The following is a 16,233-nucleotide window of genomic DNA, read 5'->3' as shown; positions in this document are numbered from 1 at the left end:
CATTAGTTAAAAAAGCAAAGTAGGGTTCAACTTTGGCATCTTACTCCCAGCCCCACCTTCCTTCCCCTTCCAGTGTTAGATGAAATGCTAGAGTAACTCAGCAGGACATACAGCACCTTCGGAGAGAAATAATGAATGACATTTTTCATCGAGACCCTTCCCGGCCCTTCCCCTCAGCTAGCAATGATATATTCTACATTTTCCGTGTACATCATCCCGTTTGAGCTCTAGTTTACACACCTGACCATTCCATAACTGTCTCCTCTCCCCTCAAAAAGCCCTACATTTTCCTCTTCCGGATTCCCCTTGCAAAAAAATGTTGCTCATTTACATCTGATTCCTGTAAGGTTGAAATTCCTGAGCCAATATCTATAACAACTAAGTTTCATCTTGACCACTTCCTGTCTGCGCTGCATATTGATTTATACAATATGCACTGAATAATGATCCCTACAGCCCGCCTGTCTTTTTTCATTTTTTTGTCTAGTTAAATGTTGTGGGGTTTTTTAAATATACTGTTTTTAACTGTGTTTATGTGGGGGGTGGGGGGGATGGGGGGGGGGGGGGGGGGGGGGGGGGGGGGGGGGGGGGGGGGGGGGGGGGCAGGAAACTTTTAAAAATCCCTTCCCTGCACGGGAGACCCGACCTTTTCCTGGTCAGGTCTCCGTTGTCATTGGGACCTAGCACCATGGAGCGGCCTTCAACCGGAACGACCCGGGGGCTCCAGTCGCGGAGCTGCGGACTTACCATCGTGGGGCTGGCCGGCCTCGGAGCATGGGAGCGGTGGTGGCTCGCTGTTGCGGCCCAACCCCGGAGGCTCCAACTGCAGCCTGTGGACTGTGATATCAGGAGCTCGCGGGTCCGGGTGGGAGACTGCTTTCTGGAGCTCCCACAACGCGGGGTTGGAACGACATGGAGCTGGGCCGTACATCGCCCCGGTGTGGCTTTAATGGCCATGGGACATTCCAGCGCCCGCCGGGGGCTCCAACTCTGTGACATTTAGACCTGGAGCGGGACCGTACATCGCCCCGCGCGGCTTAAAATGGCCGCGGGACTTACCATCGCCCGCCTGGGGGCTTCAACATTGGGAGAAAAATGGAGAGCAGGGGAGAGAAAAATACTTTGCCTTCCATCACAGTTCCATCAGGTTCACTTTGATGGATGTTTGTGCGAATTAAATTGGTTGTGTGTCGTGTAGGAATCGATTTTGTTTGTATGGCTGTAGAAACAGAGTTTCGTTTGAGCCTCACTGAGGTTCAAATGACAATAAATATTGTATTGCATAGGACTATAAAATCCCGGATGCCTGGACACGACTCAGTCACTCTGGAAGATGGCGAGGAAGAGGCCACAACTGATTCTAAGCTGTGAATCAACTGAACTGCGAGTTGTTCGGCCTGCCTGAAACCACTAATTTCGGCCCGCAAGGCCCCTATTAGCCGAGAAACCAGTCCCTTTAGCCCAAAAAGAGTCCCTTTGGCCCATCAGTAAGTATTCTCCCTGCAAGTATTAAACCTCATCCCAGTATTTTTCTCCCTCCCTTCATTTGCTCCCTGTGAGATCCAGGATAGACTTTCCTCCTTCATTGCTGTGATCGGCAGAAAAAGATGAAAAATTTCTAAAATTTATTCTCCACCCTCCCCCCTTCTCTCTCTCTCTCTCTCACAGTCTCTCACTTGTTTTGGGCAGAATATCTGGCAGCTTCCGAGCTGCCAGCCCACCAGGCCTGAGCGACTGAGCTGCATTTGGACCACAATGTCCCATACTAGCCCTCTGGAAACCAGTCCCTTTGGCCCACAACACCCATACTAGCACTCCAGAAAGCCCCCCACATTGGCCACCAATATTAGAGATGGTGGAGAGGTGGAATATTGCGTTTGGGGACCAGCCCTCCCGTGTCAATATGGGACCCAACAAGTCCCACTTAGTCTAGTTCTTGTTTATATTCTTTACTGAAGACTCCTTTTTCTAGCTTCATCACATTTTATGATGGAGGCAATTGAGGGCGATACCCAATTATCAAAAAAGCTCATCAGCGCCTTTACTTCCCGAGAAGATTACGGAGAACCGGTTTGTCAAGGAGGACTCTCTCTAACTTCTACAGGTGCACAGTAGAGAGCATGCTGACCGCTTGCATCATGGCTTGGTTCGGCAATTTGAGCGCCCTGGAGAGGAAAAGACTACAAAAAGTAGTAAACACTGCCCAGTCCATCATCGGCTCTGACCTTCCTTCCATCGAGGGGATTTAACGCAGTCACTGCCTCAAAAAAGCTGGCAGTATCATCAAAGACCCACACCATCCTGGCCACACACTCATCTCCCTGCTACCTTCAGGTAGAAGGTACAGGAGCCCGAAGACTACAACAACCAGGTTCAGGAATAGCTACTTCCCCACAGCCCTCAGGCCATTAAACCTGGCTCGGACAAAACTCTGATTATTAATAACCACTTTCTGTTATTTGCACTTTATCATTTTATTTATTCATGTGTGTATATATTTATATCATGGTATATGGACACACTGATCTGTTTTGTAGTAAATGCCTACTATGTTCTGTTGTGCTGAAGCAAAGCAAGAATTTCATTGTCCTATACAGGGACACATGACAATAAACTCACTTAAACTTGAACTTGATTTCAAAGGAACCCAAGGGGCAACTTTTTTCCACAGGTATATGGAATGTGCCACCAGAGGTAGTCGAGACATATACAATAACAATATCTAAGCGACATTTGCACAGGTACATGGATAGAAACGGTTTAGAGGGATATGGGACAGGCAAACAGGACAAGCTCAGATGGGCTATTTTGGTCGGCATGGGCAAGTTGGGCTGAAGGGCCTCTTTCTGTGCTGCATGAGCATGGCTCTAAAATGTCTGAAGATGATTTTATGTATACAAATTTTTATTTTACTTATTTTTCAAAAGCACAGCTATTTTTAGTTTGCTGCCTCTGAAGTTAAACCTTATTAGAAACATTTCCGCTATTATTTTATCCAGTGACCCCCTTTGCAATTGAGGTCAACCTATTATCTGGGCTGTTCCCATGGAAAAGCCAGTCAGTGTATTAAAAGAATCAAATACAGACCTGCAGAGCAGCAAACACCTTCAGGGTCCCCTTCTGTGTTACTCCACTGTGTTACTAGGTGATGCTCCCAAGAAAAATCAGCTTGCACATTGGATTTTAAACAATGGAAACTCGTTCCAAAAGAGCTTGTTCTCTAGGTCTGCCACGTTGACAATGGAATTCAACGGTCCCGTGGAGTTAAGGGCCTGTCCCACTTGGGCGTCATTTGCGCGTAATCTACGCGACACGATGCACAACGTGCGCACATTACGCATGCACGGTACGCATGTGCGTGGTGATGTAGGCAACGACGTGCGCGGCGCCCCAGGATTTTGGGATGTACAAAATCTTAGCGCGCCATCTGCATGGCGTGCAAATGACGCCCAAGTGGGACAGGCCCTTCACCCATCATTGTCTATATCTCTTGTTCCCCTCATCACTAACCAGTCTGAAGGGTCTCGACCCAAAACGTCACCCATTCCTTCTCTCTAGAGACAGAAACATAGAAAATAGGTGCAGGAGTAGGCCATTCGGCCCTTCGAGCCTGCACCGCCATTCAATATGATCATGGTTGATCATCCAACTCGGTATCCTGTGCCTGCCTTCTCTCCATACCCCCTGATCCCTTTAGCCACAAGGGCCACATCTAACTCTATATAGCTTAATAACTAACTCAATAGCTTATATATATATATATATATATATATTAGGCTAATATGCAATTTCTTAATGCATCTTTGTAATTCTTTGATGTGTATATGGACCAGTGTCTGAAATAAAGCTTTAATAATAATAATAATAACTCCCTCTTAAATATAGCCAATGAACTGGCCTCAACTACCTTCTGTGGCAGAGAGTTCCAGAGATTCACCACTCTCTGTGTGAAACATGTTTTTCTCACCTCAGTCCTAAAAGACTTCCCCCTTATCCTTAAACTGTGACCCCTTGTTCTGATGCTGCCTGTCCCGCTGAGGTACTCCAGCTTTGTGTCTATGATCAAATCTAAAGATAGCTTCTGAATAACACAAAAGAGAGCAGAGAATATAAATAAACTCTTAGAAACTAAGTTGCTGCCTTACAGCACCAGAGACCCAGGGTTTGATCCCGACTACAGGTGCTGGCTGTACGGAGTAGGTACATTCTCCACATGACCACACTACAATGACATACTTTATTTGTAGGTTAATTGGCTTGGTGTAAAAGTAAATTGTCCCTAGTGTGTGTAGGATAGTGTTAATGTGCGGGGGTCGCTAGTCGGTGTGGACTTGACCTGTTTCCACGCTGTATCTCTAAACTAAAAAGGCAGTTTCCTATTTGTAACACAATCAAAATCCACACATCCTAGCTTCCTACCTCACAGTTCTGAAGCAGCCCGAATCAAAACATAGTATTCTTCAACACGGCGACCACATTATATCACCTCAATGCATCCGTTGGTATAGCTGACCACACACCATGCTCCAGCCCCTAACACTGTCTGGTCCAGCTCATTTTACACTTAACTAAACAAAAAAACTGCAAATACTGGGAATCTGAAACGAGAGCAGAAATACTCAACAGGAACCGTGGGTAAAGAGTCCGTAATTATGTTTCTTAACTTGGATGTGATGAAGGATCTTTGACACAAAACATGATCTCAATTTCACTTTCCACGGTTGCTGCCGGATCTGCCGAGTGGTTTTACCACGTCTACCATTCTCCGTTTTAAATTCCATTCTAACATTTAACTCAACCACATGACATCCACCAAGGCATTATCTCGGCAACCCACAGTGCAGCTTGCAGAGCTGTGCACAGTTTACCCCTTGGCAATCAAGCCTCACCTCCCACTGCCCCATCTCTTTTGATTGATGCCTCATGAAGACTCCAGTCAGAGTCTTAAGATCAGGCTCAACTCTGGAACAGGTAACATCAGGCTTCTTCTGCTCTAGTTTTGTAAGCCGCTTACACGATTTTAATCACTCATCAAGCATAATTCCCCCCCCCCAAAAAAAAATCTTCACACCTCACTATCCTACCCTCCCATGACAAGCTCTATATTTACCATTCAGATTCAGATTCAGATTCAATTTTAATTGTCATTGTCAGTGTACAGTACAGAGACAACGAAATGCATTCATATTCCTGGTGGATGTCTCAGATTAAGGCAAATTGTTTTGTTTTTTTTAATTTGTCCATAAGATGCATAACAGGATCCAAAATGCTGTATATTTCTACCTTGCTAAATATCAAGTCAAGAGTGTTTTATTGTCACATATCCCGGGCGGGCCATTTCTAATAGACACAAAGTGCAGGAATAACCCAGGTCAGGCTGCACTGGTGGAGAAGGAACAGGTAACATTTCAGATCAGGATCATGAGAGTCATAGAACCTTACAGCGGCCCAACTTGCTACCGTGGATTTGAGTATAGGAGCAGGGAGGTTCTACTGCAGTTGTACAGGGTCTTGGTGAGACCACACCTGGAGAATTGCGTACAGTTTTGGTCTCCTAATCTGAGGAAGGACATTCTTGCCATAGAGGGAGTATAGAGAAGGTTCACCAGACTGATTCCTGGGATGGCAGGACTTTCATATGAAGAAAAATTGGATAGACTTGGCATGTACTCACTAGAATTTAGAAGATTGAGGGGGGATCTTATAGAAACTTACAAAATTCTTAAGGGGTTGGACAAGCTAGATGCAGGAAGATTGTTCCCGATGTTGAGGAAGTCCAGAACAAGGGGTCACAGTTTAAGGATCAGGGGGAAATATTTTAGGACTGAGATGAGAAAAACATTTTTTACACAGAGAGTGGTGAATCTCTGGAATTCTCTGCCACAGAATGTAGTTGAGGCCAGTTCATTGGCTGTATTTAAGAGGGAGTTAGATGTGGCCCTTGTGGCTAAAGGGATCAGGGGGTATGGAGAGAAGGCAGGTACAGGATACCGAGTTGGATGATCAGCCATGATCATATTGAATGGCAGTGCAGGCTCGAAGGGCCGAATGGCCTACTCCTGCACCTATTTTCTATGTACGCCTTTGCATGGATTCACCCCCCTAAAGGATGCTCTGATGGCAACCTCAGCAACCATAAATACATAAGGTTATCAGGGAATCATGTAGGTGTGCCATTGTTCTCCATTTCTAAGTGTGGATAATTGGGATTGAGCTCATTGGAAGAGATGTGTCCTTTCCTCTTACGCTACCCGTTTTTGCCTTGCAGGAGGTGAGAACATGCAAGTCTTACCACCACTGTCAAAAGACCATCTGTGACTCCAGCTTATCCCACAATTGCTTTTCGTGCTCATGGTGGCCTTCAGGTCAGACCTGGACGTATGACTCTGGATCACCCATTCCAAATAACACAAATCTTGCCCTCAGCAGATTACAAATCTCCTGGTCGATCCAAGGCTTCAGTTTGGGGAAGACTCTCAATGTTGTTCAGGCACACATACACACACACATGTCCACACATTGCTTTATGGAGTCGGAGACGACTGCAACATATTCTTTCAGGTCCATTGATGAACCCTTTTCAATGGGTTCACTGCTTATGAGTTTGTACATTACCTTCTCAGTCTTGATTACCAAGGAAACAAGACAAATCAAATATTTATTCTCACAAAAGCATATTTAACAGAGGCTTAAGATAGACACAAAATGCTGGAGTAACTCAGCAGGACAGGCAGCATTTCTGGAGTGAATGAGTGGGTGATGTTTCAGGTTGAGACCCTTCTCCAAACACAGACTTGTCAGTCACACAAGCCTTTTACATTTTAAGAGTCATAACTTTTTCTTTTACACAGAAGGTGGCGAGTGTTTAGAATGCACTGCCAGGGTTAGTGGTTGAGACAGATACAACTGTGGAATTTGATAGACTTTTGGGTAGGCACATGGATATGCAGGGAATAAAAAGATATGGATTATGTGCGGATAATTAAGAGATGGTCTTGGTATTATGTTTGGCACAAGAGTTGTGGTCCTTTGCTTGTGCAACACTGTTCCATGTTGCGACTGACTGCAAACTTACTCTTTGGCAACTGTAATTTCTGCACTCAATGCATGGCTCCAAATCTAGGTAGTCAGACCATAGACTCACTACATGGAGCATTTAAAGACAGATCTGATGCTCAGATTGGATTCAGCCTCTGAAGAATACAAGGAGTGTGCTGGCCATCGTAGCTTAATTTTGTTTATTGAGACGTGTTCAGGGGTTTTAGTGGAAACACCCTTTTGTTGCGTGTTCACCAGTCAGCGGAAAGACTACATGATTACAATCAAGCCGTCCACTGCGTTTCCTGCAAAGCACAGGGCTTGTTTGACACCACTTCTCTATTCCCTAGGCTTGCGTGTTAGGTTACGTTAATCAAGGATCTGAGTATAGGAGCAGTGAGGTTCTACTGCAGTTGTACAGGGTCTTGGTGAGATGACACCTGAAGTATTGCGTACAGTTTTGGTCACCTAATCTGAGGAATTCTTGCCATAGAGGAAGTACAGAGAAGGTTCACCAGACTGATTCCTGGGATGACAGGACTTTCATATGAAGAAAGACTGGATAGACTCGGCTTGTACTCGCTAGAATTTAGAAGAATGAGGGGGGATCTCATAGAAACTTACAAAATTCTTAAGGGGTTGGACAGGCTAGATGCAGGAAGATTGTTCCCGATGTTGGGGAAGTCCAGAACAAGGGGTCACAGTTTAAGGATAAGGGGGAAGTCTTTTAAGACCGAGATGAGAAAAACATTTTTCACAGAGAGTGGTGAATCTGTGGAATTCTCTGCCACAGAAGATAGTTGAGGCCAGTTCATTGGCTATATTTAAGAGGGAGTTAGATGTGGCCCTTGTGGCTAAAGGGATCAGGGGGTATGGAGAGAAGGCAGGTACAGGATACGGAGTTGGATGATCAGCCATGATCATATTTAATGGCGGTGCAGGCTCGAAGGGCCGAATGGCCTACTCCTGCACCCATTTTCTATGCTAGTTCTTTAGGAAGGAAACCAACAAAACAAGATAACTTAGAAAATAATTTGTGATTGCATAGAATATCGCCGGCACTAAATTACCCAATGATATGTTTCCTTAAAAGCGATCGGACCCGCTGATAATTGTAGCATTTCCTGTTTCGCTCCCCAGCATCTGCGGCGTCTTGTTTTAACTTTTCATGTACAATCCCATACAAGCGGTATCAACTATCTTAATTGAACTCGGGCTGCCCGAACTGAGAGCTCAACTCGACCAAATGCGCCGTTGGTGTCCCACTTATTCAAAGTAATATTGTAGAAATGAACAAGCAATCTACACCGGGCAGCACAAAAGTTAGCTGCTGCATGCAAGTTCCACCATTGGGAAGACTCGCGGAGAGGATGGGAGATATAAATACGACACCAAGTGCTGGAGTAAGTCAGCAGGTGAGACAGCATTTCTGGAGAACATGGATAGGTGGCGTTTCGGGACGAAACCTTCTTCACTCGACCCGAAACGGCAACTATCAATATTCTCCAGAGATACTGTCGGACCTGCTGAATTACTCCAGCACTTTGTGTCTTTTTTTCGGTATTAACCGACATCTGCAATTCCTTGGTTGTACATGATGGAGAACTACATATAAGGCTTCCAGCTCCACAATGCGAGTAATAACGAAATTAGAAGCGAGATGAGCATTTTCCATTTATTTGTGTCAGAAAAATTGTTAGCAATAATAAAACATTCTTCTAGCGTTTCTCTAACACCTGGGAATTATTGCATGTGCCCCCCAAAGATCAGTTGATATGGTCACCGTGTTAGTCTGAAGGCGAAGGGAAATTGGTTCAAGGGAGTTGACGCCGACGCCTTCAAATACCCCGTTCAAGAAGGAATTTGGAAATTGAGCGTCAAAGGGTGCCGTCTGTTTTGGTCAAGAGCTCATTGCCTTGGGGCAGTCCCAAGCAGAAGATGCAAATGCCTTTCATTAATTAGTCTCTCCTTATCGGGAAACATAAATGTAGGATATCTCCGTCTATTATTATTCACAAACATTGGGCAAAAGTTAACTGTAACGCTCATGATTATATCAGGGACAGGGACACATGCCAATAAACTCACTTGGACATGATTAAAACTGGCCCCGTGTTTAAAGTTATCACCTTGCCATACGCGTCTTCAACTGAGTGTAATTCGCAAAGGCTCGAAGCGCCTTGTGCTAGAAAGAAACACTTGACCAGAGTAGGTCAACTATTTAAAGTGACAGGCAGCCTGTATTCAACACATTCGCTCCGTTCCGCTTGCAGTTAAACGTCCCCCACTTTAACTCCTGGTATATCATGTGTTCACGGGGTTTATACTATCACCGAGCCCCGGTGTCTATTCCATCCGCATGTTACGCTCCTAACTGTTGAACGGCTGTTGAATGTTTAGTAGAGTGTTAAATTTGTTCATGACATGTATTTTTTATTTTTATTTCTATTTATTTTTTCATGCACACCGAATGGACACTGGTCGAGCAACGTTTTTTTGTTTCCTCTGGGTATGCGAATACTCAGGAAATGACAATAAAGATATACAATACAATAACGCCAACTTCTGTGATCCGCCTATTGAGATGACAGCATCATACGGTGGGCAACCTTATTCTGCCAGGTTTGAAGGCGACATTTACCCAATTGTATGCAATGAGGGTCTAACGTTAAGAAATAATACACATTCCATCGTAGCCCAGACAGACAGAAAATGTTTCATAGCAAAAACAACAAAAAGAAACAAAAAAACCTCAGGAACATTTCTGTGGACGAGGTGCCACCACTCACCTATCTTCGCCAAACTAGCCACCAGGATCCATAGAGCGATAACGTAAGGGGATTGTACATGTTCCCAGCGGAAGGTGACAATGTGAAAGCCAGCCTCGTGACCCGTCTCATTGCCTCCATGAGACTCGCCGTGTTCGCTCCGGAGATGTTCCCCCGATGTCCAAGCCACCGGGCAGCTGAGCAATAGCCCAAACCCTGCCAGCAACGCACAGCTGGGCGCAAACTTGCTCCGTCCTCTCCCCATCTCCTTCCGTGTGTGTGACTATCTCTGGCTGCCTGTATGTATATATATGTATGTATGTCACAATGTATATGCTGCTGCTTCTGACCAAGTCCCGAGTGAAACCGGTTCCGAATACTCCAACCAGTCCTTCCAGCCGCTCTATTTATAAACTCGACCAATTAAATCTGAAAGGGGATGGGGGTGTGGGTGGGGAAAGAGTCCATTTGCAAGTTAATTGAAACACCAGGGGACGGGGAGGAGGAGGCGGCAAACGAAAAGAGGTGACTTGGATGTTGGGATTTCGACGTGTGTCTCAATGAAACTACACTAATGTTTCACAAGCTCCCAGCTGTCTGGGCATCCTAGAATGTGGTTTCCCCGAGCTTGTCCCTCGCCACGTTTTTTTCTCCCCGCCGGTTACCTTTAACTTAAAAAGGACATTGCCTTCAGGAGAATGAATGACTCTTCAAATACTTTGTCCGCCGCAAGTCTAATTCCGACCATGCCTGGAGTCTTGGTAAGAACCAGCTAACCCGGAGCATTCGAACGAAAGAATGTTAACACGGTAAAAAATAAAAAATAAAACGATTATTTTAATCATATTTTGTGAGACTTTGTTAATGTGAATATCGCAATGGAGATGTTTCTTAATATAAACACAAAGGTCACATGTGAAAGGTCAGGAAATGAAGTGAAGAAATGTACTTGCTCAACAACTATCCATTGAGTCATATAGATCCTGTACATGCAGTCTGGTTTCATTGTTTATGTAAACTGAGTTACAGACAAAACTTAAACTCTGGAATTTCTTCCCTCAGCTTCTGTCTAATTGACCTCCATCCCCTCCCCCCCCCCCCCCCCCCCCCCCCCCCCCCCCCCCCCCCCCCCCCCCCCCCCCCCTGACTCGTCCTTCGTTGACCAATGTTTTGGTAGCCTGCCCTAATAAGTTCATATGTTCATCAGTTATAGGGGCAGATTTTAAGCCATTCAGCCCATCAAGTCCACCGCCATTCACTCATGCCAATTCTATCTTTCCCTCTCAACTCCATTCTACCGCCTTCTCCCCATAACATTTTGATATCCTTAATAATCATAGAACCATAGAAAATAGGTGCAGGAGTAGGCCATTCGGCCCTTCGAGCCTGCACCGCCATTCAATATGATCATGGCTGATCATCCAACTTAGTATCCTGTACCTGTCTTCTCTCCATACACCCTGATCCCTTTAGCCACAAGGGCCACATCTTACTCCCTCTTAAATCTCCCGAATGGCCTACTCCTGCACCTAATTTCTATGTTTCTATGTTTCTATATAGCCAATGAACTGGCCTCAACTACCTTCTGCGGCAGAGAATTCCAGAGATTCACCACTCTCTGTGTGAAAAATGTTTTTCTCATCTCGGTCCTCAAAGATTTCCCCCTAATCCTTAAACTGTGACCCCTTGTTCTGGACTTCCCCAACATTGGGAACAATCTTCCTGCATCTAGCCTGTCCAACCCCTTAAGAATTTTGTAAGTTTCTATAAGATCCCCCTTCAATCTTCTAAATTCTAGCGAGTACTAAACGAGACTATCCAGTCTTTCTTCATATGAAAGTCCTGCCATCCCATGCCAGAAAAATGAGAGGTTTTGTTTGGTTTAGGAAAAATGGAATTCTGTAACTCTCAGCTTGAAAGGCCATTAGAGGCAGAGACCCTTATCATGTTGAAAAAACATCTTGAATACTGAAAGTAGAAAACCATACAAGGATGGACTAAGACCTGGCACATGGCAGTCATTCAAAACTGTTTCTTTTTTGCCTTCCTTCAATGACATAAGGTTTTATGATTTGATGAAAGGAGAAGCATGAGGCTCCTGTCATGACAAGATTCAAGATTCAAGATTCAATTTAATTGTCATTTGGACCCCTTGAGGTCCAAACGAAATGCCGTTTCTGCAGCCATACATTACAAACACATAGACCCAAGACACAACATAATTTACATAAACATCCATCACATCGCTGTGATGGAAGGCCAAAAAAACTTATCTCTCCACTGCACTCTCCCCCTCTCCCCCGATGTCAGAGTCAAAGTCAAAGCCCCCGGCTGGCGATGGCGATTGTCCCGCGGCCATTAAAGCCACGCCGGGTGGTGCGAGGTCGCACACCGGGTCTTCGTGTTAGAGCCCCTGGCGTGCGCTCGCAGAGTCCCGCGGCCATGCCAAGCCGCGCGGGGCGGTGCTGTAAGGCCCCGCTCCAGGAGCTCTTCGACCCCGCAACTCGGGCGGGAGAAGTCGCCGTTGCGAGAGCCCTGAAAAGCAGTCACCCTCCAGGGACCCGCGGGCTCCCGGTGTCGCCGTCCGCCAGACCCGCAGTTGCAGCCTCCGAATCTCCGGAGGTCGGGCCGCAGCAGCAGCAGCGCTCCACCACCGCTCCACCCGCTCCGGACTCGGCCAGCTCCGCGACGGTGAGGTGAGTCGTCGGCACCAGAGTCCCCGGTCTTCTCCTGTTGGAGGCCGCTCCTCGTTGCAGCCTCAACGACAACGGAGACCCGACAAAGAAAAGGTCGGGTCTCCCGTGCAGGGAGAGATTTAAAAGTTACCCCCTCCCTCCCACCCCACCCCCATCCCCCCACACACACACCCCAACAAAATATAACCAAAAACTACATAAAACATAGACAAAAATAATAAAAACGCGGACGGGCTGCAGAGGCCGCTGCTGACGAGAGTCGCGCCGCCTACCGGATGCCTGACTTGCAATGCAATGGGCTGGTGTGAAAATGGCACTCGTCAACTCTTGCTGAGACATCACAGATGTTGCTTTTGGAACTCGCCCGTCCCCCGCCCTGAAAATGATGAAGCGAGCCTCCACTGTCATCTGTGGCAATGAATTCCACAGATTCACTGTTTAAGAAGGAACTGTCGATGCTGGAAAATCGAAGGTAGACGAAAATGCTGGAGAAACTCAGTGGGTGCAGCAGCATCTGTGGAGCGAAGGGAAGAGGCAACATTTCGGATCAAAACTCTTATTCAGACTGAAGAAGGGTTGCGACCCAAAACATTGCCTATTTCCTTCATTCCATAGATGCTGCCTCACCCGCTGAGTTTCTCCAGCATTTTTGGCTACCTTCCACAGATTCACTGCTCTCTGATGAAAGAAATTCCTCCTCATCTCCTTTGTAAATGTACAACCTTTTATTCTGAGGCTGTGCCCTCTGGTCTTAGATGCTCCCACCAATGGAAACATCCTCTCCACATCCACTCTATCCAGGCCTTTCAGTATTTGGTAAGTTTCTGAGCTATCAATATTTCAAAGACGTTTCCTCAACTACGGCTTTGATAATGGCAAAAAAAAAACGTGTACTTAAATTTTGGAAAAATGCATCTACCCCAACGCTTAAAATGCGGATCACAAGCATGTCTGAGACGCTACATCTTGAAGATATGAGACTCGTCTTAGCAGGAAAATCAGAGCAATTTTTAAAGATATGGTCTCCTTTTATTGATTCATTACAAGTATAGTATGGTGTAACGCAACTCTGGAATTAAACCGATTCACGAACAGGGTGATGGGTGTGGTGAGAAACGAAGCAGGTATATTAACACATAAGGGTTTTACTTAAGAGGGAGTTAGATGTGGCCCTTGTGGCTAAAGTTATCAAGGGTTATGGAGAGAAGGCAGGTACAGGATACTGAGTTGGATGATCAGCCATGATCATATTGAATGGCAGTGCAGGCTCAAAGGGCTGAATGGCCTACTCCTGCACCTATTTTCTATGTTTCTACTGATGAGCTTCCACGAGTTGTGAATCTTTCTGACAATCAAGCATAAAAATAACATATTTCTTACCGTACAGTCATGTGGCTCATTTTGTCAATACACTCATATTCCCAATCCTAGTATTGCCATTCCCTTTCCCATATGCCACATCAGCCGGTTTTGCCTGACTTTCACTTCTGTTGTTGGGGCTCATGTTGTCGACCTCCCCGTGGTGAGCCCCGTCAACTGACCTTGGGGCTCACAACAACAAACGGAGACAGCAGCAACGCCACAGCTTGGAGCATGCGTTCTTTTTAGGTCGGGCACCTACGGATGTTGAACCGGATGGCATCACCCTGCTGCAGACCTCTGCTGCCTCAAACGCAAGAAGACTTCTGTTGTCAATGGAAATTGGTCCCTCTGTAAATAACCCCCCCCTTCCCCCAGTCTAGTTCAGTTAAAAAATCACTGAGTCAAACACTGAAATTACTAACCTTTATTTTTGGATTGCACTACAAATTCCCCTGTACGATACCTAAACCACTGCAGGTTCAATCCTTGTCTCTGCCTGGCCAAGCCCTTCAGCCTCGTGCAAGCAGAAACACTCCAAAAGGTCACGCAGTCCCAAGCGCTCTTCCAGAAGATCGACAAAGGACCTCGTGGGGACTGCCTTCTATAGGTCACCGAACCTTGAGGGGCCGAACTACATAGGGGTGGTCTCTCTACAATCCAATCAGACACATTGCAGTTGTACAGGGTCTTGGTGAGACCACACCTGGAGTATTGCGTACAGTTTTGGTCTCCAAATCTGAGGAAGGACATTATTGCCATAGAGGGAGTGCAGAGAAGGTTCACCAGACTGATTCCTGGGATGTCAGGACTGTCTTATGAAGAAAGACTGGATAGACTTGGTTTATACTCTCTAGAATTTAGGAGATTGAGAGGGGATCTTATAGAAACTTACAAAATTCTTAAGGGGTTGGACAGGCTAGATGCAGGAAGATTGTTCCCGATGTTGGGGAAGTCCAGGACAAGGGGTCACAGCTTAAGGATAAGGGGGGAAGCCTTTTAAAACCGAGAATGAGAAGAACTGTTTTCACACAGAGAGTGGTGAATCTCTGGAACTCTCTGCCACAGAGGGTAATTGAGGCCAGTTCATTGGCTATATTTAAGAGGGAGTTAGATGTGGCCCTTGTGGCCAAGGGGATCAGGGGGTATGGAGAGAAGGCAGGTACGGGATACTGAGTTGGATGATCAGCCATGATCATATTGAATGGCGGTGCAGGCTCGAAGGGCCGAATGGCCTACTCCTGCACCTAATTTCTATGTTTCTATATTCAACAATACATTATTGACAGTTCCCCAAACCAATAACAGAGTCTCCCGTACATTGTTTCAGGTGAAGCTTCCGGAAGAAGCTAACTAAACTTGAATAATGCAACATTTACCCTGGAATTCAAACAAACCTACCAGGGCTCAACACTTTGGCCAATCAACAAACAGCAGAGCAACTGTCTAGCAACAATATTTACAATGCTGTTGCAGTAATCCAATCAACTTCATGCATTTTACACTTCCTTGGAGGTCCTCTGCAGAAATCTCACTCATTCTGTCAATTGAAGAGATACTCATACATTCCCTATCTGCAACACTGATCTGGACCCTAGACACTGGCACCATTCAGCAGTTTGTCTTATTTCTGCAGAGTACATCAGATTTGACCAAAATGGCCTAACAGTACATGAGTCCTTTACGAAATTTGGTGCTATTACTGCTCTGTTTTAGCCAGGGTTTACACCTCCCCTTAACCCAATCAAGCCTTTGCATAATTTCATTAATTCCAAAGAAAATGACTATTTCCAGCCTATCATTCAGACTTTCTTCAGAAATGAGTGTCCCGTATCGATCCAACCGCTCCACCGATGATGCCATCACCACCGCACTTCACCTAACACTCACCCACCTGGACAAAAGGGACACATACGTCCGAATGCTGTTCATAGACTTCAGTTCAGCATTCAATACTATCATCACCCAGCACCTGGCCAGGAAGCTGAGCCTGCTGGGCCTGAACACCTCCCTCTGCAACTGGATCCTGGATCCTGGACTTGCTGACGGAGAGACAGACCCCGGACAGTCCGGATGGGGAGAAACACCTCCAGCACCACCACAATGAGCACAGGCAACCCCCCCCCCCCCCCCCCTCCCCCCCCCCCCCCCCAGGACTGTGTGCTCAGTCCACTGTTGTTCACACTGCTGACTCACGACTGCACAGCGCTGCGCAGCTCGAATCACATCATCAAGTCCGCCGATGACACGACCGTGGTGGGTCTCGTCAACAAGAACGACGAGTCAGCATTACAGAGAGGAGGTGAAACAACTGGCAACTTGGTGCAAAGTCAACAACCTGTCTCTGAACGTAGACAAAACCAAAGTGATGG

At 46.1% G+C, this 16,233-nt stretch overlaps 1 protein-coding gene across 1 annotated transcript in view; it reads right to left on the bottom strand.

Annotated features, from left to right (window-relative positions):
* LOC129706890 (sodium/hydrogen exchanger 3-like) overlaps positions 1-10,159 on the bottom strand; it is a 198,801-nt gene extending 188,642 nt beyond the window's left edge. The window contains exon 1 of the mRNA XM_055651510.1: positions 9,828-10,159. Coding sequence (XP_055507485.1) covers positions 9,828-10,071 — 244 coding nt within the window. The 5' untranslated portion in view covers positions 10,072-10,159. The remainder of the gene's footprint in view (positions 1-9,827) is intronic.
* Between the last annotated feature and the right edge of the window lie 6,074 nt (positions 10,160-16,233).

Source organism: Leucoraja erinacea, chromosome 2 (assembly GCF_028641065.1).
Source record: "Leucoraja erinacea ecotype New England chromosome 2, Leri_hhj_1, whole genome shotgun sequence".
Lineage (NCBI taxonomy): Eukaryota > Metazoa > Chordata > Chondrichthyes > Rajiformes > Rajidae > Leucoraja > Leucoraja erinaceus.
Note: the sequence above shows the minus strand (reverse complement) of the source record. Positions and strands in the feature narration are given on the sequence as shown.